Genomic DNA, 23,392 nt, shown 5'->3' with positions numbered 1-23,392 from the left:
CATTCCCAGGCCAGGGCAGCTGAGAGACATTGTCCCTCCAGTGTGTCCTGGGTCTTTACCAGGGCCACCGCCCAGTGAGACATGCCCAGAACACCTTTCCAGGGAGGTGTCCAGGAGGCACCCAGACTAGATGCCCGAGCCACCTCAACTGGCTCCCTTTGATGTGGAGGAGAAGCGGTTCTACTCCAAGCTTTCCGCAGGTGACCGAGCTTCTCATCCTATCTCCAAGGAGCACCCAGCCACCCTACGGAGGATGCTCATTTCAGCTGCTTCTATTCTAGACCTCGTTTTTTCGGTCACGACCCAGAGGTCATGACCATAGCTGGGTTTTGGAACAAAGATCGACCGGTAAATTGAGAGCTTTGCTTTCTGGCTGAGCTCTCTCGTCACCACAACGGACCGGTGCGACCGCCCAATGACGGGCCCCGCTCCAATCCACCTGTCCAGCTCACGCTCTGATCTTCCCTCACTCGTTACCAAGACCCCAAGATACTTGAACTCCTCCACCTGGGGCAGAGGCACTCCACCCACCCAGAGAGGGCAGACTACCTAACTTCCACTTTAACTGTCATGGCAGCAACTTCCCCGTTGCTGCTAATCGTCACTGATTTCCTCCACCTGTGCCTGCTCCTAAAAGATTCTGCCTCTGCCCTTCACTCTCCGCTGGATCGTTGCACTGCAAGCATTCAGTCAACTAATTTGCTCTGTTTATGCTGCCAGCTCGTCTACATGTTCTACTCGCCAATTAGCCTAACTTCCTGCTAACTTGCTAAGCCTGTGTTCCAGCCTCCGCTATCAGCTTCACACTGCTGCCGCCATTGTCTGCTCCTGCTTCCCTGCCACACCATCTTGCCCCAAGCCATCTCTGAAACTTTGCAACTGTTCCCAGAGACCCTTCTGAAGAGTATTATTTGGATTGTGAAATCAAAAGTCCTTGTGACTGAGCCTTAGGACCCTGAGTTTTACCAGGCTCTTACGAGCGTGCTTCTCCTTTCTGACCTCCGTGTGAGCAGCCACACCTCCTTCCATTTACTGTACTGACGACTCTCTTTTCCCTGCGGATAACTCTCCTCATCCCAGTAAGCCTTCCTCCTACTTTATATTCTGAATATTCCAAGTAATTTCCTTGTCACTAACCCTATCCTATCTTCTTAGCATCCGTGTATTGGCTGTGTGTCTCCAGTGCCTGGGGTCCTCAAAGTTCAAGAATAAATAAATCTGGTGTCTTGCACTCCTGAGTTTGTCCTACTTTTGGTCTCTGAAACAAAACATGTTCATCATAATTGACTAATTGCAGAGATATAAGCTTGTTTTTTGCTAATCGTGTTGATTTAATTTTATATTGTCTAGATTTTAAAAGGTACAGAGCACTCTGTCAAAATGTTTGAATGGGTGCTGTTATGAATACACAAACGTGGCTAAGGTGTAGCTGTTTCAGGCTTTTTTTTAATCAACGTGTTCCTTACAAGGTTGGGAGTCAGTGATGTTTTTTTAGAGGTATCAGTCTGTTCTTTTACATGTTAACAAAAAAAAAAGAGTACATCATTATTTCAAATGACTAATTATTCAAATGCAATGCATTATGGTCTGTCTTCACAAATCTAGTGGGCATTGATGTTTTTTCTCAGAATTCTGAGAAGTTTTTAGGAAATGTAGATTCGGAGAGGGGAGTAATGAATGAATTCGGAGATAGCTTTCGCCAAAAAGTTTTTACATTTACAAGATGATGGCCAATTGGAGTTAAGCAATCCTAAAAGAACCGACTAAAATACTAAAACTACTTAAATCCCACATAGAAACATTTAGAAAAGGACAAGGACAAGGACAATTTAGAGTAACCAAATAACCTATGAAGCATGTTTTTTGAAAGTGGGAGTCCCTGGAGAAAACCCACATATGCAAAGGGAGAACATGCAAACTCCACACAGAAAGGTCCCCCATTGATGTTCTGTTTCAGGTCCCCCAGGCAGGACTTGAAGCGGGGGCCTTCTTGCTGTGGCTGCGCCACCATCAAATTTCATGTATATTGAACTAAGATTCATGTAAAAACATTCAAACAGTAAATACAACAAACTTTTTTCTTAAAAGATACTAAAGCCTAGTTTCCACTGAACGGTCCGGTACGGTCCTGTTTAGAATGGTCCAGGCAAAACAGGAGAATGCTTGTACTCAAAGTTGGGCCGTCTCTGCACATGTGGGGTGAAGCCAACAACAACAATGGAGGTATGCAAAGTGTTTAATGTTTGAGAGAAGATTGCGGGCAGCAAATCTTCTAAAGAAGTCCTCCATGTTGCAGCCATAAACTCATACATGCAAATCAGTTTTATCAAAATAGTCAAACTAATTGAGGGGTAATTGACCAATCATATAAAATAATCAGTGAAGTAATCAAGAAACCAAATAATTGCTAGTTTCAACCCTACTTTGAGGCTTTCCACTCAACTGGGTTCATCCTTTTTTCTATTTTATTGACATTTGGGATAAAAATGGTTTTAAATGTCCTGTAGAAGTAGATCTGTAGGGCTCAGTAATGAGTAATTTTTCAGATAGTTACTCTCGGACTGGTTTAAGATCAGCGCAGCATTCTGACGTATGATACTATGGTTTTATACTCAAACACAGCAGTGAAGATGAGTAGACCTTCAATGGTGATGGATTGGTCACACACAGAAGATAATGAGAAAATGAACACTGCTTTTATCTCGATCATTTTTCGAAGAGACAGACAAAGCACTCGTTAAGATGTCATAAGACCGACTAATCTTGCCGAGTTAGTGAACGAAGAACACGTTCTCCTCCACGGAGATGGAAGACCACACGGGTACAAGTAGTCTCAATAAATTTGTCATCCATGACGGAGATGTGTTCTTCACTAGAGGTTTTTATGTCAAGGATAAACGCTCAGGTGAGCTCGGCTCTTAGGGACAATTTGACATGAAACTGCTATTTTCACGGAGCAGATCCCATCAAAAAGCACGTAAATCATGAATACTCCAAGCACAAATGAATCATGAGCTCATGCAGACATCTGAAGCACAAGGGAAGCTCACAGCACTCGTGTGTCTTTTTTTTCTCTTACAACAATTCTGTTGAATAAAAACGTCAGCCGACACGTCCTTTCTGTACTGCGACGGTTTCCAGTTTTGTCAAAACGACATGACGCTTTGAGAGTCACCGTGAACTTATTCCCATTCTCCTGTTGCTCCCAGCCAACTGAGCCTGACTAAACGATGAAAGAGATGGAGAATGGAATATTTTTGGGCACGCAAATCGGCTGAAAAGAAATGACGTCGAGGCCGCGGACCTGAACTGTGGCTGCAATTGATAAGCTTAAGGACACCTCAAACAAAAGAGGCAACCTTTTCCCTTTAAAATAACGCCACAGGTGCCCTCGCCGTGCAGAGGGTAATCTACAGTAGACACCGGCAGAGCATGGGTCGTAAGGTGGGGGCATTCAGCCTTGAAGCTGTACTATGGAGAAATTGAAATAATAACTCAGGGGTTACCAAGATGGCAGAGTAGAGTTTCTTCATTTCATCACATTTCTTCGTCAGCGAAGCCAAATCTACTTTGTACCTCTCAACCACCATCTGGAATGACAAGGAAGACAACAAAGAACATTTACATTTGTTTCGTAATTACTCTGATGAGAAAACAGTGGTCAACTTGTCACGTACATCTCACTGGATTGAGAACTTGGCTTTGTAATGTCTCTGCTGTGGTGTTTGTAATGCTAAGTCCACACCGGGCTCGGAAATGGGCGTTCAAGCAAACCTATGAAACGTCTATGTACACATGTGCATATGCGCATTTCGGCCTTTTGCAGTTAAAACTCTTGCGTTCATGCATTGCTATGCGAGTTCTTAAGTCCGTTTTCAGGTTCTACAAACAAAACACGTGGCCATTGAGCACGCTTTAAAAGTTAAATCAGTTAAACTTTGACCCAAAACACAGAAGAGACAACCAACTGAAAATTGATTATGGAGGTCTGCAGTTTGTTCCCAGCCAGAATTCTATGACAAGTTTTTCGTATTTCAGAACACATTTGTGAAAAAAAAAGCCTGGGGCAAGATTCATGACATTTGCACTGCTTTGACATTTCCCACCAATCCTCTTCCAATTCTGAGTACATGCGCTAGTATTGGATAGCCACTGTCCAGTATGAACATGGTATGGCAAAAGAGCATTGAAGAATGCCTGCTTAGCGCCTTTTTCAACGCCATTCACATTTCTGGGGTTCACCGGCGGCCATGGGGCAGAGGTATGAAGATTGCACTGAACCCCACTTTGCCTCTGGATGTCATAGGTTGTAGGCAGTAGAGCCACCATCACTGAGTTAATGTGTGTATGAATGAGTGACAGGGACTGGGACCTTGAAGAGCTTTGGGCCTTCAAATAAGGTAAAAAGGAGCTATAAGTCTATGCCATTTTCCATAAGCCATATATGGCTTGGGATCATTGCCTAGGTGACTATACGAATTGATTCACAAATCAAGATCAACAAATAAAACCAATTCTTTAGTATTTGATATATTGTGTCTCAATACTTGTTATATATGTGTGTCTTTGTAATGGATTTATGAAAATAAAATGATATGTATTTAATCGCCATAATTATATAGTCATCTAGAACAGGAGATCAAAATCAACAAAACATAACAGATAAAAACACAAAGATTTTGAAAGAAAGAAATGGTAACCATCACTTTAAACAGCGTCACACTCAAAAAAAATTCACTTAACTTCCTGACTAAATTCATCAGTAAACAAAACATGAGCATCACTGTTTTAATCACTGAACAACAAATATTTATATTTTTTTATTCAAATAGTCATAAATATATTTAAAACAAAATCATTTTTTTAAGAAATTGTTTGAGAAAACTGAACTTAAGTCTCATTTATTTTAACTGTAAAAACTCTTGATGGTTTTACTTTGGGAAGAAATACCTTCACCAACACAGTAGGGCATACGTTTAGTTAAGTTTAGTTTAGTTTAGTTTAGTTTAGTTTAGTTTAGTTTAGTTTAGTTTAGTTTTGTTTATATGTCCAAAATCCAACATTTTTATGCTATTTTAGAGCAATACTTACACTTGTGTAATTTAACTAGACTCTACTATATTTATAAAGATCACCAATTAGCCATTACAAAAACCACAAATACATTGTAATTTGGCTATTTCGCAGTTCATCATAATAGTTTTGCAGATTTTTACAAATGTCCTCTTTTTTTTATAGCAGTGCACTGCGTAGTGTGTTCTGATTGGCTGTTGGTCTTGTCAATCAATCTCTTCTGTCCTCTGTATCTTGTACAAAGCCTGTTTTCCCAAAGATCCACATTATTATTTAGGTTACTTAAAAAGTCCCTAAAAAATGTAATGTTTAGTGTCAGCATTTTTGCTTTATAATAACCTGTTAAGGAAAACTTCACTTTATTAAGAAGCTGTAGGAAGCAGCTGATGTGCAGAGCCCCCATTCTGCAGTGCACCCTTGGGCCCCAAAACTGCTAGAACCGCCTCTGCACAAATCATTTAGCCACTGACAAAACTGAAGGAAAAGAAAAGAGTGTTACAAAACTCTGCAAAAACTACAAAGTAGCACAAACCATTTAACAGCACAAAGTTGAGGGCTCTTTTAGACATTGGTACCTGTGGGGGTGGGGGTTCATACACTAGCAAGATTTAAAGAACAAAGGCAGTAAAAGGGGCTGTGGGACAAACTGCAAACAACAGCTGAATTCATATTGTTTTGTTGAACTTTGTGGGTTTCTTACCTCAAAGTCTTGTTTGAATTTTTAAGGGCCACAGTACACAAAGGCTTGTAACATCCTGCTGCACAAACGTAGCCTCATGGCTGTTCTGGGAACTGTCAGGAAACAAACTAATTGGCGAATGCCACTCCTTTCATTTTTCCGTGCGCTGCGACCTTGGTGGAAATTTTCATTGTTTTGGGGGAAGAGACAACTTACGGCTCAACGTTCCGGTTTACAGCATTTTCCTTTTTACAAGAAAAACTCCAAACTTTGACAAAACTCCAAGTTTTGTGTGGATGAAATGAAATAGAAGAATAAAAACAAGTTTCAAGTAATATGCATTTCAAAGACTTCCTGTTAGCTGCTTCTGCTACAGTCAATACGATAGAAAAGGATAAAAATAAAAACAAAAAACATAAAACTACAGATAGAGTTTGGGGATTTTAAAGCAAAGAAAACATGGGCAACGTCTCTTGCAGCGTTCAGCAGGCTCACACCGAGGAGGAGATTAACTGCGTGCGAGGGAGATGCAAATGAACGGCTTCATTATAACGGAGCCTCGCCAGAGCTGTGTGCTCAGCACAACATGGAACAAAACACCAGGGATGAGGCGTTTGACAGAAGGCCCGGTCCACTGCTGCACGACTTCAACATCCCATAATGCTCAGACTATTTTTTTTTCCTCTTTTTTTTATGTCTGTCTTCAGAAATTATTCAAGTTAAAGACGTTTTAAAGTTTTACCAGCAATCATGGGCTCATTTGTCAGCTGGTGACATTTCACAAATTGAATATTTTTGCACTCACTGGATGGATAAACAGCTGGAGCTTTGAGCTTCATTAATAATCAAAACTAGCAGCTGAAAGAAGGCTGTTTGAATTGGAGTTAACTTTCTATATATTTCAAATTCACATCTTGTCTGATCACCTTTCAAACAACAGCTAAGTGTTTAAATAATAAAGAATCACTTCCAAGGTTTTTTATTTCCAATTCTGGACTATTAAAAAGATATTTAGGTAAAATTATAATTTTCTTTTAGCTTATTAGGGTTGTTTCAGAAGTGCCGGTCTCCCCATCCTATAATGGTAGGGCGGTCAACCTCTGATCAGAAGATCAGCAGGTTCAATTCCAACCTTGCCCACCAAAATGTCAAAGTGTCCTTGGGCAAGACACTGAACCCTGCCTTGTATCTGGTGGAAAGTCGGTGTTCGGCAGCGGAGTGTGAAGGTGTGTGTGAATGGGTGAATGGGACTGTCACTGTTAAGCACTTTGCGCCGTCGAAGAAGGTAGAAAAGTGCTATACAAGTATACGCCATCTAAGTATGGCGTCACCGATTTTACGAAGCAAAAATCGAATCAATGCGACCATTTTATGACAACCATTTATGAACCCACTGTGTTCTGAAAATGTGGAAGGTTTATTAAAAAATACATTTAACACTTTTTTCACAAAAATTGGTCAAACGCAATGCATTGTGGTCTATATTCCCCAATAGTGAGCACCAATGCACACTGGTTTTTTCCGCAAATTTATGGAAAATTTCTAGGGCACTCAATTTTGGAATGGCATATTTGGACAGCGCTTTTTATAATGATTACGTATGTTTTTAATCTTTGCATTGTTATGTATTATGGTTTTAATGCATTTTCCTGTTTTGTGAAGCACTTTGAATGAATTTCTGTACAAATTGTGCTATACAAATAAACTTGTCTTGCCTTGCCACTACAGAATTGTAAACACACTATATAGTGCACTGTGTAGTGAGTAGTGACGGAATTTGAACACAGCCATAGACTCAAAAGCAACCACACTAAAACTTGATTCTGTCATGACCAGAAAATATTATGTGCATCTTAGAGGGACGAACCTTCATAGACCTTAGGCTACTTTCACACTGCGCATTCTTGAACACGTGTTTAGCATAGGGTGTTCACACTGGACACGCAGGGAGGGGCTTCTTCTTCTTTTCCTTTTTCTACTATTTAAATCAGATTTGTTCTTTCACAGCTCTATTGCGAAACATAAAAGACTTGGTGTCATGGAAATCTGGCTGAGCACAAACTCTTCTGTGTTCTATTTTCAATCGGTTAGCACGCCCGTGAATTAAAAAGGACACCATCTATACGTCACTACCAAATCCAAATCCCTGATTGGTCAAAGGTCAACTGGTTTACATTTCAACACCTTTCTGAACATTTTCTGTGGAGCCCAAAAATGGTTGTAGAAAGTTGCATAGAAACTTGGATAACAATGCGTGAACGCAAAAGTTTTGAACATGGAAATCCCAAAATTTATGTTTATAGACTTTTCATAGGAAGCAGTCGCTTGAACGCACATAGCCAAAGGCGGTGTGAAGGTAGTTTTACAAGGAGGGCTCCCAAAGCATGAAGAATCTTCACCACACTTTGTGCATCTTCCTGATTTCTATCTGTCCCTGCACTTCTGCCCTGCTGATAACCTGGATAAGATGTGCTCAATCAGTCAGAATGAGGTAGACACCTGAGTCAGGTATTTAGCAGAAAGCAGTGCAGACAGATCTAGATAACAGGCTGGGTGGTGGATCATAAGGACCAAGGTTAGGCAGGTCTAGAAAAGCTACATTTTTATAAGCATTGGCCAAAAAAAGAACAAAACATCATCCAAATATTATATTGCATTCACAAATCCAATTAGTACTGGATTTAAGTAAAACTACATTCATGTCAGGCACAACAGACACCTGCAACGATAACATAGATCTTTCAGCCTGTTTCACACTATGAACCCAAACACCCTCCCATCACTGGGATTGATGTATTTTGGCCAAAAAATACGCAAACAAACTTTAAGACAAGACAACATTACTTGATTGTGAAATTATGGCGGCTGGGTTCTGCTTGGACACAATAATACAAACTAACATAAAGCCACTTTTCTTACAACAGAATCAGCTGATTAACGTTGATTTTGGAAACACGTCACTACTGTAAAGTGATAAATATCTGGCTGCTTTTCTTCGTGTTAGAATCCGTTGGAATTACATAAATTGCGCAAACGGTTGAAGAGTTACGGTTGTTCATATAAACTCTGAAGCTGAAGCTCCTGTGTAAAGGGGTTTAAGCTACTTTTACATTGAACAACATTTGGGCAGCAGGGGCAAAAGCTTAAATCTTAAGGCAATACCTTGAGTGATGTTGACACGTTTTGAGTATCAGGTGGGGCGCAGTGGTCTGGCAGCAGCATGTTTCGGACGTTTTGTAGAATAAATTTCGCGTCAACCAATCAGGGACTCAGTTTTGGTCCGTGGCATGTTGATGAAACCGGCTAAAACCAACATGGAGGACTAACTGATCTGTGCCGTTTGTTCTTCTACCAAACTTTTTGATATTTTTCTTTTTTATATCGAGACAAATATAAAAAGTTCCTCTACTTGTATTGTTGTTTTTTCGCTCCTCGGTCTAACACGGAACAGCAAGTCATGAAACTGGGTCACTCAGAGACGGAAGTAACGCTGGAAGCGGCCGTCATTCAGACGCAGTTCTTCAAGTTCTTTAAATAAATCAGGGGTCGGGAACCTTTTTGGCCAAGAGAGCCATAAACGCCACATATTTTTAAATGTAATTTCGAAAGAGCCATACAATAATGTAGTGTCCCTTTCCCACACTGAGGCACGGAGACTTAACCTCTTTTAGGGTTGTCTATTCTGGTTACTGCAGACCGCAACAAACGCCGTACAATTAATTCAGCAACTCCTGAATCTCTCCCGCCGAGGCGAGACGAGAGAGAGCGCTTCTCCCAACTTTATATTCGCTCCTGCCGCTCCAGCCCTCCCATTTCCCTTATTCGGCCCATAGCTGAACCCCATTGATCCACATTAATTAATTGACAACAGGCTGAGCGACAGAACTGATGGCCAGTCAGATCTCTGCTTGATGCGTTTAATGAACTCCAGAACTTTTAACGCGGCCCAACAGCCAAGTTAAACTCAGTCCGCGACAATATGTTTAAAACTAAATATACAAATGAATGTGTACATTTGATGTAATTTCAACATTTTTAAAGTACAATAAGTCTGTGGATTCTTTTTAATAACATTGTTATGCTGTTGCTAATAAATGATGAGTATTTCTCGTGGTAGTTCTGCTGATGGTCTGGTTGATACGTGGTGAGTTTCTGCTTCGTTCAGGCGTTGAGACTTTAAACGTGATCGTAGGTCTGACTGTTCTGTAGATGTGAGACAGACTGATCACATGCAGACCTGGAGCCAAACACACACTCACACGCTGCAGTGAGTGACGGGCAGCGGGTTTTACGTATTTACAATCCCTGCGCGGTTCACCTTATTGGCCGTGCCCCCCACCCCCTCTGCTTTCTTCCTCACACATCCCGTCCCCGCAACTGCGCGCTCTTTCTCAGAGACGTGAGCGCGCAGTTTTAGGCACGGCAATTCACAGGTTTCCAGCTGGTACAAACTCTGTGAAATAATAGATAATAGTAACTGATAGTGCTGGTGTAGATTTTGTTCTCCAAGCACCGCTACTACTGCGCGCCTCTGGCATCGCATCGCGCCAGACAAGGACTGGTCTAATGAAAAAAAAAAAAGTATATTTAAAGATTTGTCTGCGAGCCACATGTGACCATCAAAAGAGCCATATATGGCTCGCGAGCCATAGGTTACCGACCCCTGAAATAAATTAACCCAATCTCTCAACATCATCCGTGTTTTACATGCATTGTAACTGATCCTTATGATCCACCACCCAGCCTGTTATCTAGATCTGTCTGCACTTTTTGTAAAACTACCTTCATGCATCACTATATGCTTCCATATAGTGATGTGGCAAAAAACTTTAGACAGTAGCTTTCCCTACTCACATCAGACATGTCAAGTGGTGAATTTGGTGCATAATTAGGAGTGAACGCAGCATAATGAAATGCTCCCTCTTTTGGTTTTTCCACATTCACCTGTTTTCCTAAATGTTTGTTTGGAAGATTTTAAAGCAGTAAAGAAATAAATCGCCAAGCTTTTACTTCCTCACCTCCAAGTCTTTTTGAAAAGTGGAGTGACGAGCTCCACCACTTCTTTTCTTGGATGCTTTTTTAAACTGTTTGACTTTCTGCAGCTCGTTCTTCAGCACTGGAAAACACACACAAACACACTTTGAGGACAGTTTGTGGCTGTGAAACTTGCATAAAATAAAAATCTAAAACAATAAGTTTGGAGCTTCTGTTTCACAGACTAGAACATTGCAGTTTTTTTTCGATGAATCAATTGCATCAATTTTATCACATGTCGGAACACTATTTTTGGTGCAGTGATGAACTGGGATTTACTCACCATCAACTTCTGCGATCAAGCCTTTGATGGAAGCTTTCCAAAAACAAGAGAAACAGAAAAATAACAGTCACATACAGAAAATCTACCTTTTCTTTTTCAGAGTTGATTAATATTGATGCGCACCAACCTCCAGGGACAGTTTCAAATTCTGCCAACTCCTGGGTAAACGAGGCCAAGCAGGGCTCATGCAACATGATCTGCTCCACAAGTGCATGGAGTAAGGTGAACTTCATGTTTTTGCCACGTAGCTGGGAGAGCTGGGAACACAGGAGATGCAAAGTCATGAAAGACTTCAAAGACTTTCAAACCTAAGGTACGTTTTTGTCTATGCCAGGAAGCCGGTTTCTCAACGTTCGATAGAGAAAAAGAGACTGGGTTAAAATTTAAAATTTTTGCAATGTTAATAAAGATTCTTTTTTATCAGCTATTTGGTTTAAAATGTGAAACTTTTGACACACCGTTCCATTCATCATCAATCTCAGATGGTCCAGAAATATAACTTACATTTTTTTGGGCAAGAGCCAAGTTGCTGTATAAGAAAATTAATGAGATCTTTTAAAAGCTGGTTTGAAGACAAAATTTTAAAGTCCTTCAAAACCTCCAGGTACATGTATGTATTGTACTGACCAAACAGTTGACCGACACCAGCAAAAGATTTGGAAACTCTTCACTGCACCTCAAAAAATATGTTTTTTGTACCTCTACTTTACTGAACTCTACTTTCATGTACTTTATTTTTCTGGACTGTACTACTCTGTACTCTACTTTCCTGTACCTACACTTTTCTTTACTTCATTTTTCTGTCCTCAACTTTTCTGTACTCATCTGTCCTGTACCTCTACCTTTCTGTATCTCTACTTGCCTGTACTCTACTATCCTGTACCGTACTTTCAGGTATCTCTACTTTCCTGTACCTATACTTTTCTGTACTCCACTTTTCTGTACTATACTTTCCTGTACTCTACTGCCCTGTTCCTCTACTTTGCTGTACCTCTACTTTCATATACAGTACCTCTACTTTCCTGTACTTTATTTCCTGTTCCTCTACTTTCCTGTACCTTCACCTTACTGTACTCTACTTTGTGTACCTCTGCTTTCCTGTACTTAAATTTCCTGTACCTCTACTTTCATCGACCTCTACTTTCCTGTACTCTACTTTTTTCCTGCAGACTTCAGGAACATCATTTCCTTGAAAACATCTTCTGATCTTTTGGTTCAAGAGTACGGTAGGTCATAGGCCACTTAGTGAGTCTGTTGAACAAAAATGTTCTTGAAGTTTTTTTAGGGGGAGGTTGCTAGCTAGAGGTTGCTACCTTGTACAATATGCAGGAGTGAGTAAAGGTAAAGTAGGTGTACCATAGGCATGTGGTACAGATTTTTGATTTTTTTTAATCCACCCCTCTGATCCTGTGGACTGCACCAGGATCCCGTAGGGGCTGTTTACGTGATAAATTGGTGCTCCTTGCGTGCCCTGTACAGATTTGCCCTTGTAGTGTGGGGGCAATGTACAACAGCGTCCCTCGCACGTCGTAAGTGCGTGCCACTTACATTACCCTTACAAAATACTTCACAATACACCTTCCACATGCACAACAATTGTACGTTCTATTTGCAATGAGCTTTGAGGGAAATGCAAGACACACCTGTGCTCTTGTTAAGTGACAGCTACCCCTATCTACAGCTCTCCATGGGCCTAGACAACCCAAGAACCTGAAGCACCTGTATATGTCCATGTGACTGTCTGGACTGCCTTTACGCCAGGATATCAATGACCATCAGGTCTAAGTTAATGCAAAGACTGCTCCAACTAAGTGGTAAATAGCCTTGCTCAATCTTTATCCTAGTCTAACATGTTTGTCTTTTGCTTGAACAGTTTTAAAGCAATCAGCTATTTCTCAAACACAAAATCTTGTGATTTCATCAACTGTTGGTTGTAATCATCAAACCAAAATAAACCAATGCTTGAGGAATATCAAACACATCAGAGTTGAACTTTTTAAGAAGAATTCCTATCATGTATTTGATAATATCTACTTACCATAGTTTCTGCACTGTGGGGCGCACCATATCGTAGCATGCACTAACAGTGAAGGTCTATTTTCAAATGTTTGTCAGAGGCACTGAACTATGAGAGGCATTAATTGAAAAAAAAGTCATAGTTAAGTCCATCAGAAACAAAGACTTTAACTGCCTTGACAGTAACTTTAGAACTTAGCACTTTAGCATAATAACCATACCTGTAACTCCCAACCTTGTTTGCGACACATGCAAACTGGTTGATAACGCCAAAACAAACAATACTATGACAACGCTAACTCCTAACCTTGTTACTAACACATAGAAAATACAGTCCAACAGTGCCACACGTTAGCCACATTAGCATATTAACAAAACCTGTAATTCCCGACCTTTTTTTCTAAAACGTGTAAAAAAGACTGATACACCTAAAACAAACATCATTGTGACTAAGCTAACTCCCGACTTTGTTAGGAACATGTAAAAAATACAACTATCCGACAGCAGTTCATGTTAGCCACATTAGCGTACTCATAATAACACCCAGCCAAACATTTTGATGTCAGTAAGCACAACCAGAATTATTTTTGTAAGCCGCAGTGTGTAAGACACGCTGCCATTAAAAATAAAAATAAGGCTTTCATGTGCGCCTTATATTGAGGAAAATACAGTAATTAGAGGTCCAACTGGGAATTGCATAAAACATAACACATACTAAATCATTATTTATTCAGCATACATCACTGGTGAGAAAACTGTTTTAAAATGCAGTGGGAAGGGCTTCAGCTGTGCAGCGGCATTGTTTAGGGAATCCTTATAAAATATACATTAAAAAATTAAATGCTCTAGATTTTGATAAATATATTTACAATATCCCTTTTAAAGGATGCTATTTTTTTTTCCAGAAAGGACTACATTTCAAATAATTGAAATTCTAAAAAGGAACTTGTTTAATCCTTAACAGACTCTCATAGCTTTTTCTAGGTGAAGCTGTTTACCATTTGAAGCCTCTGAGGGGATGCTGGGAGTATCGACGTTCACGAAGACTAATAGAAGAAGAAGAAAAGGACAGATCTCCAATAACCTTGACGCATTTTTCTTGAAAGCAGTCGGGCGTTAATTTGAAGAGACTCTGACTGGAGCGGCAACAGTTTATTCTTCTCAATTAGATGTGGAGACACCTCTAAGGGAGCTCGCAGGTCTCAGCTTCATTTAATGAAACAGAGGACGCTTTGCTTCATGACCTCCCAGCAGGAAGAGTCGAACTCAAAAAAAGACATTCAGGGCATGTGAGAGAAGACAACAAGCCATTTGGGGTGAATAGCAATCAAGATTCAAAGTTTCTACTTTCTGCTGAAGAGTTGGATGTTAATTGTTGGATGAATGTTTTCCTTTACGCTCAACATTTTTGATCCTCAAAAACAGGCACTGTTAAGCCATGTTCACACTGCACTCTGCAGTTTTCAAACAACAACTTCCAATGAGAAGTCTATGTGAAATTGCACAAATGTGTGTTTTGGGCTTCCACGTTCAAAACTATCGGGTTCACGCATAGTTACAGACATTTTTACAGTAAGACCATTTTCACGCTCTACGTACAAAACGCGGGGTCATAGAACGCATGTTAAAAGTTAAACAATGTCTAACTTTGACCAATCAGATTTGATGATTAAATATGAATGGCCTCCTTTTTAATTTACAGAAGTGCCAACCATTCGAAAATTCATCAAGGAAAATAAATTCACAACTGTGGTTTGTTCCCAGTCTGATTTATATGACACCAAGCATGGAGCAAAATTCACTTGATTTGCACCGTTTCGACATTTCGCACCAAGCCTCTTCCAACTGTAGGTGGCAAACATGCGCATGTAAACAGTAGAAAAAGAAGAAGCCCCTACCTGTTTGTCCAGTGTGAACACTGTGAAGTAAATCTGTGTTAAACACACATGACATGCCCAGTGCAAATGTAGCTTTAGGATTTTCTAATTTAACTCTAAAATTTCCCTTTGAAAGGAAGCAGTTTTCCTTAAAGGAGGTGAAAAATGGCATCCAGCATGAAAACATCTACGTAAACTTATCTCAATTTTGATTTAAAAAATCCTTCTTCACTCCTTCTTCATATTAGATTTACAACCCGACTAATGAAAGAACCAAAGTCGCTCGGTTGGGAAAACGGATCCAGGTTAGCTAAAAATACATCCCCTTCAGCAAAGTAACAAACCTAAAAAAGTGAGAGCCGGTGCGTTGCAGTGTGGGATAATGGGTCCTGACAGAGCGTCAGAATGTGACGGGTTGAATTTGAGGCTGAGCTCTCTCCACGGAGAGAAAACTTCAGTTTGCAGGAGTGTGCAGTGATGACTTGGCTAAATTTTTTAACCCAAAATACATCACATTAGAGTTCATAAAACCGCTGTCGACCTGGTAGAAATAGTTTGTATTCTTTGAGCAGAAGCCATAATGGCGCTCACACCTTTCTGTAAAGCTGAGAAGTGACAAAACACGGTAATAAAATGAGTCAATTATTATATAACAAGGAAGCAAATACTTCTCTCTGAGATTTTATTGCACTTAACTTTTTTTTTTTTAGATTGTGAGCAGTAATTAAACATGTATTTTTGAGCCTCAAAGACCCATTTTCTCCTTTATGTCAACAGACAATCTGACTTAAACAACAATCTGCAGATATAGCCTTTAGTGTATTTTTTTGTTTTTTGTTTAATGATCTGAATCATGTGTGACAAAGGTGAAAACAAATCCTCAGGATAAACATATTGTTGCGACCTGGGGGTTAGCCTCGCCTTCACCCCCTAAGACTCATGGGAAGTGGGGAATCTTGATGTGAAAACCATGAGTGAGAGGGCTGGAAGCAGAAGTGACCTCCATGCTGTTAGGCTGTTTGTGTGTTCAAATAAATGGGTGTTTATGCTGAAAAGGAGACTTTGCTTCTCTGCCAACTTCTTCCTCAATGAGACTGTCTGGGGTCATGTGGTAAATGGGGCACAGACAGTTCTTCAACGAAGCTGCTACATTAGCAGCTCTGTTGTAGTGACATAGCAGCTGGAACATTACAATATTTGATTTATAACACTGTAATTGTTTAGAGTGTGTTGTTTTCCTGCTCTGGCCGCCCACCCAGGAATTCTTATGCAATTATTTCTTACTATGACAACATATTTTTTTCAAAAGCTGTTTAGAATTGGTTCAGGCTGCTAGACCAACGGCAGGCCGTTCCAGGTAAGAATAAAGGGGATCGCTGTACCATGTAAGAAGCAAGTTATTTGATCCCGAAAAGAGGTTTTGACTCTTTAAAGTGATGTCACAGTGAAATCACAGGGTCAGTTAAATGTGTGCTAAAACACATAACAGAGAATGCTGTCCATAGTAAGTTCTGTAGCTTTGCTGAAAACATGTAGCAAGAATTAGTCAACCATGGGGATGACAGACAGTAAGCAGCTGCTCCAGTTAAAGACCAACTCTAATGAAAATTAGGTTTATGGGTTTTTTAACACGTTCTTGTGGCATTATTCTTATAATGGAGAACAAATACATATAGAAAATTAAGCTAAAAATTACATTTCTGAGTATTTATCCATTCAAATTATTGTGAATCTGGAGCAGATTTTAAAAAAAGGCATTTGAAAGAGAGCTTTTATGTGATGTGGAAAATGTGCCGCGCGAACCACAACCTCCCTCCTGCTCCATTCTGATGCAGACAAATATATCCATGTACTTCGTTGTTTTCCTTGCCTGAGCTGAAATCTGGATCAAAAGCGTACGGCTGGATAGCTCCAATATTTCTTGCCATTTTTGTTGTACCGCTAATGTTATGTTGGGGAGGTGGGGTGTAAGCTAACGGTAAACATAGAGCTCCCAACAACGGGAAGAAAAAGGGGGCTTGGTCCAACCCACAATTCAGAGGTGAAATTCTAAAGAACTCTTGCCGTTCTGCAGAAACACTGCGATTCCCACGGCGGAGGCGGCAAGTTTCAATGTTAAGTCAATGTACAGACGCGATCTGAGGTCCTGTAGCGCGATTTAAGCTGCTGACACGAAGGGGCGAATTGGGTGGCACAGAGTTTACAAGAAATCTGGACTCTGGGGTGGTCTCTATAGGTAGCATCAACCAATCAGGGACTCAACTTTGGTCATGTGACGGTTTCAGTGACGGTGGTTAGAAAACACATCCAATGTAGTGAATCGATTCAAAGTTCTGAACTTTTCTTAACACCTGTATTACCTTCGGAGCAGAGGGGTTTCAGAAACCCGTCTCGGCTACTGTTGGGCAAAGGCGGGTACACCCTAGACAGTCTGTCAAAGGACCCGTGGAGCTGAACAATTGATTTCGCCATACGGCTCCCTGATTTTATTCTTGTTTTTATTGTTTCCCTCTCAGGTTAATGCGGGACAGCAGACGGAAACAACGCAAAAGCGGCCATCTTTCAGACACAGCAGTGTTCGGTGTAAACCCAGCATCACAGTTTCATTTTTTGTCTCGTTGTTCATCAAGCAGCTAAAAAATTCTGTCGTCCGGGCGGCGGTTGTTCCCTGCCTGTTCCCGTGTTGCGTTGGGGGAATTCCGGCTGCCGCTGCTGCTGCGGCGGGGGTCTGGGTGTGGGGGTGGCTGGGCGCTCCTCCTCCTTCTTTTCACATTCCACCATCCATTTTAGAAGAACATAAACACTCACCTGAGCACAGGTGTTAGCTCACCTTTGCACTAATAGTTTGCATGATTGAATGAATGAAATATTTCACACTAGTTGGTTTAAAGGCACAGGTATGCGTTCGTGAACACTATCTGTTTTGTGTACATGTTGACATGTGAACATTTTTTGCAGCTAGCAGGTGTGTTGATAATATTTGTGTGTGTGAACAGGCCCCGCCCTTTTTGTACTACATTTGAACTGTACCGTAATGATAAACAACCAGTAAACCTGTCTGCTTTATGCTGCTTCATGGTCTTACCCCCCCCTCTCACTATCACCCCCCCCCCCCCTCTGACATCCCTCCCTCTTCTTCCCTTCTTTCCTTTTCCGTCCGGTCCAACACCAAAGATTTTCAATCATGGTTGAAATTAATAAAGTTTGGCCTCAATTACAAAAGGGGTTTATTCAGTCACACCTTTGGTTTGTCTGAAGATTAATAACCCCTCTTGTTAAAGTAAAATATGTCCAACACAAGAGGCCCTCAGTCTCATCTGCCTGCCTAGCTGTTGGACAGGAAAAAAAAAAAAAAAAAAAAAAATTCTGTCGTCAAACCAAAACCAAAGCAAAGCTTCTGTGGTTCCGATGGGAGTGGTTCTGCAGTCGACCTTTGTTCAGTGCACTTTGACCTACTTTTTAACCCTTTAATCCTGGAGGTTTAGCTTAAATGTTGACATTCTTTCATCTCATATACCTCTTCAACCTCTTACACAAATAATGTAATTCCAGCTTTCGGCCACAGTATCTGTGAGGCTTCATTTTCCCTGTCAATCCAGGTGGCAACGCCGTCACAGAGGGTTTCTATGACCAACCCGAATGAACCTGAGCAACCATCGGAGTCCTGACGGACGTGCAGCAGCCCTGCCGTGTGTGTCAATGAGTTCGCTCATTAGCCAAGAGACCAAACTCGACGAGAGGTCAGACGCAAGGTGGAATCATACTTTGGTTAAGGAGGAGAGGCGAAATCCCATGGCCTTTTCCTTCCCGGCGTTCTCGTTGAGATAATTACCAATGGCGAGGAGGTACTGCAGCACAGAGGCGAACGACCTGCACTCGTCCAGCTGCGTGCACATTCTCATCTTCTGGTTAATCAGCTGCAAGACAAACACAAGGGTACAGGGCCAAGTCAGTTCCTTCACCGATTCATTTCCTCACGCAGCAGCTTTCTCTAATCCGAAGCTTGTTTGTGTTCTCCGACGACACAAAGAGTAACAAAAGTACACACATAGTGCATTAAACATATGATTTTCACAGCACCTCATCGGACCAAAGGAAAAGAACAGCAGGAATCCTGTAGTTTGGTATGATTATGAGTCAACAAAACAAACACCCTTTCAGAATTTCAGCCTCCCCGCTCAACAATCTAAATAAAACCTACTAAATATGTATTTTTTTTTAAACAGTGGGATTTTTAGGTTCTGTGTTTTGGAGGAAAAAAGGGGTTGGTGTTTCGGGAATTACAGCTCTTGGAAACAGTTTTCCAAATCAGGCCCGAAACAACAATTCCACCATATGCTCCTGTTTTAAGAATAACCTCCAAAAGCCGACAAGTGGGACAGCCTCAATCAAACGGAGGAGAAAGCCAACATCAGGCTTCATCAGATAAACTGGCTCGGCTCAGCACCATCTGGAACACTGTGGGAAAAAAACACTCATTTTCACAGCTCCTTAACCTGTTCGTATGAAGGCCAGCAATGTCAGCAATGTCTTATCTGCTGAGTGGGAGCCAGGCAGCAGAGGAGCCATCTAAAAAGACCAGCAAGTTGGTCTTTATTCAGAAGCTTGTTAATCCAAAGCATGTCGTTAAAAAAAAAAATACTTCTGACTTTTACAGTCACAGGAAAATTCTCCAAAATGTTGTGGGTGTCCCAAACTTCCATGGATTTGGGCAGAAACTGTGGGTCAGCTTTGTGAGGATTTAGTCACAACAGAACATGAGTTTTGTTTTTGACAAAACTTCAGCAAACAAATGTGACAGTTTGAAAAAACGTATCTTCTTAAACCCTTAAATGTTAGCAGCGTAAGCGTATTCACAATACCTGTAACTCCCAACTTTGTTATTAACACGTAAAATTTGTTATTAACACATTAACAAAAGAATCATGTTGCTAAAACAAATGTTCCTGTGACCACGCTAACTCCCAACCTTGTAAGTAATGCATATAAAAAAATTGACAGCCCGACACCGCTACACGTAAGCAGCGTTAGTGTATTTACCAGAGGTGGGCCGTCTTCAAGGCCTTCTCTGAAGTCCTAAAAAATATCTGAATCATGTGTCCATGCATACTCATTAAATCATTCCAAATGGTCTGTCCATTTCCTTTCATTGTGTTTATGATGGTTATGCTGCTTCCAGACAGAGATGTATTTTCATATTGGAGCATTTGACCAATCGCATTTCAGCTGTAATTTGAGACCAGGCAGAGTCAGAGCTAGAGAGGCCTTCATTATCAGTTCTGAAGGCCTCCTAATGCGAAATCTGATGACGGACATTCATTTCCCTTAACCAATCAGATTTTGAGTTGGTGTCAGCAGGGATTTCCTGTGATTGGACAGAAGTTTCAGGAATACAGGAAAAATATCCCACATGCAGCCTTGTCCAGTTTGACACAGAGCCGCGGAGCACTTTTTGATGTTTCAGTTAAAAACAGAGCTGACTGGAATGTACGCCATGAATGATTTTGCAGGAAAATCTCCCACTGATCTCCTCGACTTCCTTCATCAGAAAAATCTGAGTGAGATCATGAAGCAGCCGTACAGATTTGTGTGTTTGGCGCTGACCATCTCTGTGTACACTGCATCTGTCCGGCGGACATTTTCGGCTCTAAAGCGATTTAAAAACTACACAGAAACACAACTGGACAGACTCGCCTCTCAGAAATGGCCTTGATGGAATAGAAAAGGACTTCTTGACGAAACTGAAGCATGATAATCTACACGACAGGGTGATCGAACTGTTTTGGAGGAAAGAGAGGAGGAGATTTTTTAATGAGTTAAATGATAAATATCACATGATAAATGTATGTGGTTATTTTCAAGGTTTTTTGCTGGCTGTAGTTGCATAACAAGATTTAATGTTTTGTTTATTCCATTTATTTAGAGTAGGGGCCCCCAAACTGTGGCCCAGGGGCCAAACCCGGCCCACCCATGCATTTGACCCGGCCCCCTGAATGATACCAGAAAGGGACCCTTTTTCTTTCCTTTTTGTTGCATTTTTTTTTTTTTAGCATGGCCACATGATCGAGACTCATGGAAGCATGGGAAAGTGAAGCATGGTGAGCTGGGCCTGCCCAATGGAATCCCTGGAATTGTTTCCTCACGTCAATGAAGCTTATTTGAATTAAAATGTCAGCCCACCTAAAAATGTTGCTAATGCAACCTCCCTTTGCCCCGCAGTCATAGAACTGCCAAATGGCTTTCTGTCCAGGCGACTGGGACAGACCCCCTCAGAACGGAAAAATGACTATAAGGTTAGGGAAGAGAAAATTTGATCAAGAATGCAGGGTATTTACCCTGTGGTGGACAAACAAGTATTTTTTTGTCACAAAGAGAAATATGATAGCTTGCAAATGCAAGCAGACAAACTCTCAAAGCTATTATAGCTATTAAGTTATTATATGTTAGCTGATTCTTATTATTTTCTTTTTTTTTTGGTGAAGAACCCAGAGAGGATTATTTTATATCAGATCGAGTTATTTATATTTGGTTATGTGTGGCTTTCTGGGAAACAATAAATATTTACATTTAGGTAACCCTGCGACTGTCACACAGGCCTCAACCCCCGGCCCCCAATCAGAGAATGGAAACGTCAAGTGGCCCTCACTGGAAAAAGTTTGGGGACCCCTGATTTAGAGGCATTTATTGTGGCTACAGGAATTTTCAATAAGCAATACAAAACTCGTTTCTGCATCGTAAAATGGCTCATGAGGGGTTGAGTGATTCAGACGTTGCACTCACTACTCCAGGACCAGGTGTGTAATGCACAGTTCGCCAATGGTATTTACATTAGGCTAACTTTGCTAACTCTGCTAACTCCAAATCTTGTTAGTAACACTTAAAAAAAAACTAAACACAGTTCCATAGTACTACATGTTATCCACATTAGCATATTTTACAACAACAACTAACCTTGTTTGCAATGGCAAAATCAGAATTAATCCATATATAAAGCCATCCAGATTATAAGGCGCATTGTCGTTTTGGTAATAAAAAACGACAGGAAAAAAAGCCAAACAATCAGCAAGTGTGCAACCATTTTTACTGGGGAAACTTATTGGATTATGACTTTGAAATCTTGTAAATATTTTATAATAAAATTTCCCTTTTTATTAGTCGACAATAAATCTTTTTTTTTTTTACTCACAGATTCTGCATCATTCTGACATAAGTGTGCTCCAACCGAACTGTTTGAGAAGTATTCATAAGAAATGCTGCTGCTGGCAAGGTTCCTCCTTTTCAGGATGAGCTTTTGAGACACCCGAGACAACAGTTGGATGAAAACTCCAGCCGGAGGAGAAAAAGCTTCTGTGAGAAAACTGAAGACCCACATAACGGTAGATGTTTTGATAAAAATTCCAGGGATGGTATTTGTTATTAGTTTCCAACTGTGGAAGCTTGGGAGACTTTCGGCACACATCATGGCTCAACAGCTCGCAGATCCATATTTAGCAGCAAAAGAAGAAGACATTTGTTTCCTCCAACCAGCTTTCCTCTTGTGAAATGCTCCATATGAGCCATACGTAACAGGGTTCTTTCCAAAAGTGTGCTTTAAAACTTCTTTATTTATTTTTAAGCCTTAGTCATAACGGCCCTTACAGGTAGATCGGGGGTGTCTGGGGATGAAAAATGGACAAACTGCACAGGGTACGCAGGCGACCCAGACAAAATATCAAGGTCATAGACTGCTAATGCCATGGTTACATGTGGTTACATGGGATACAGCTGCCACCACTTGATTGGGGGGGAGGGGGGGCATCGGCAGATTCTTCAAGCTGCAACTATACGATTTCCAACAATCGGATGGGGGGGGGGGGGGGTCTGGAGGGTGGCAGTTGGAAATCGGTTGATCATCAATCAATTTCGGGGACTTTGGAGACCCTCCTATCAGTCAATTATCAAGCTGCCTTCTTGCCACCCACCTGTTACTGGACTGCCCCCCGCAACCTCCAGATGTGCCTGGGTCGCTACCGCCCCATGTCAAAAAAGCGACGTGCAGCTTGTAAATATGTGACTGCTGCCTCCTAATTACAAAGGCCGCCACGCGGCCACCTGCCGAATTTGCTAAAAAACGTTGTAAATGAGGTCACTGCGCTGTGGCATTTTGGCACCTGTGACCATAGCTTTAGTGAGCCTGTAGAAAATCAGGAATATCTTTTTATAGATAAGCAACAGGTCGCTGGGAACACTCGGGTGAGTAAGGGTGATGTGGGTGAGATGCTGGCATTTCATACAGATTTTTCATTTTTCAACCCCCCCCAAAATCTTGAAGATTGCGCAAGGGACACCCAAGTGATAAGTGTTGACCGTTAGAAATTAGATAAATAGACAATCAGAATCTCAACTTTCTTAGCTCAAGAACGTCTTACAGGCACTTACAATTATGTGCAC

General features: G+C 41.1%; 1 protein-coding gene across 1 annotated transcript in view; it reads right to left on the bottom strand.

Annotated features, from left to right (window-relative positions):
- Positions 1-23,392, bottom strand: part of LOC105353645 (formin-H) — a 71,144-nt gene that overhangs the window by 7,988 nt on the left and 39,764 nt on the right. Inside the window, exons 12-16 of the mRNA XM_011472914.3 lie at positions 18,727-18,879; positions 11,197-11,326; positions 11,070-11,102; positions 10,771-10,868; positions 3,507-3,590 (exon numbers count right to left, since the gene is read on the bottom strand). Of these exons, the coding sequence (XP_011471216.1) occupies positions 3,507-3,590; positions 10,771-10,868; positions 11,070-11,102; positions 11,197-11,326; positions 18,727-18,879 (498 nt within the window). The remainder of the gene's footprint in view (positions 1-3,506; positions 3,591-10,770; positions 10,869-11,069; positions 11,103-11,196; positions 11,327-18,726; positions 18,880-23,392) is intronic.

The sequence above is a fragment of the Oryzias latipes genome, chromosome 7 (assembly GCF_002234675.1).
Source record: "Oryzias latipes chromosome 7, ASM223467v1".
NCBI classification, from domain to species: Eukaryota; Metazoa; Chordata; class Actinopteri; order Beloniformes; family Adrianichthyidae; genus Oryzias; species Oryzias latipes.
This window is presented reverse-complemented; position numbering and strand designations above follow the sequence as displayed.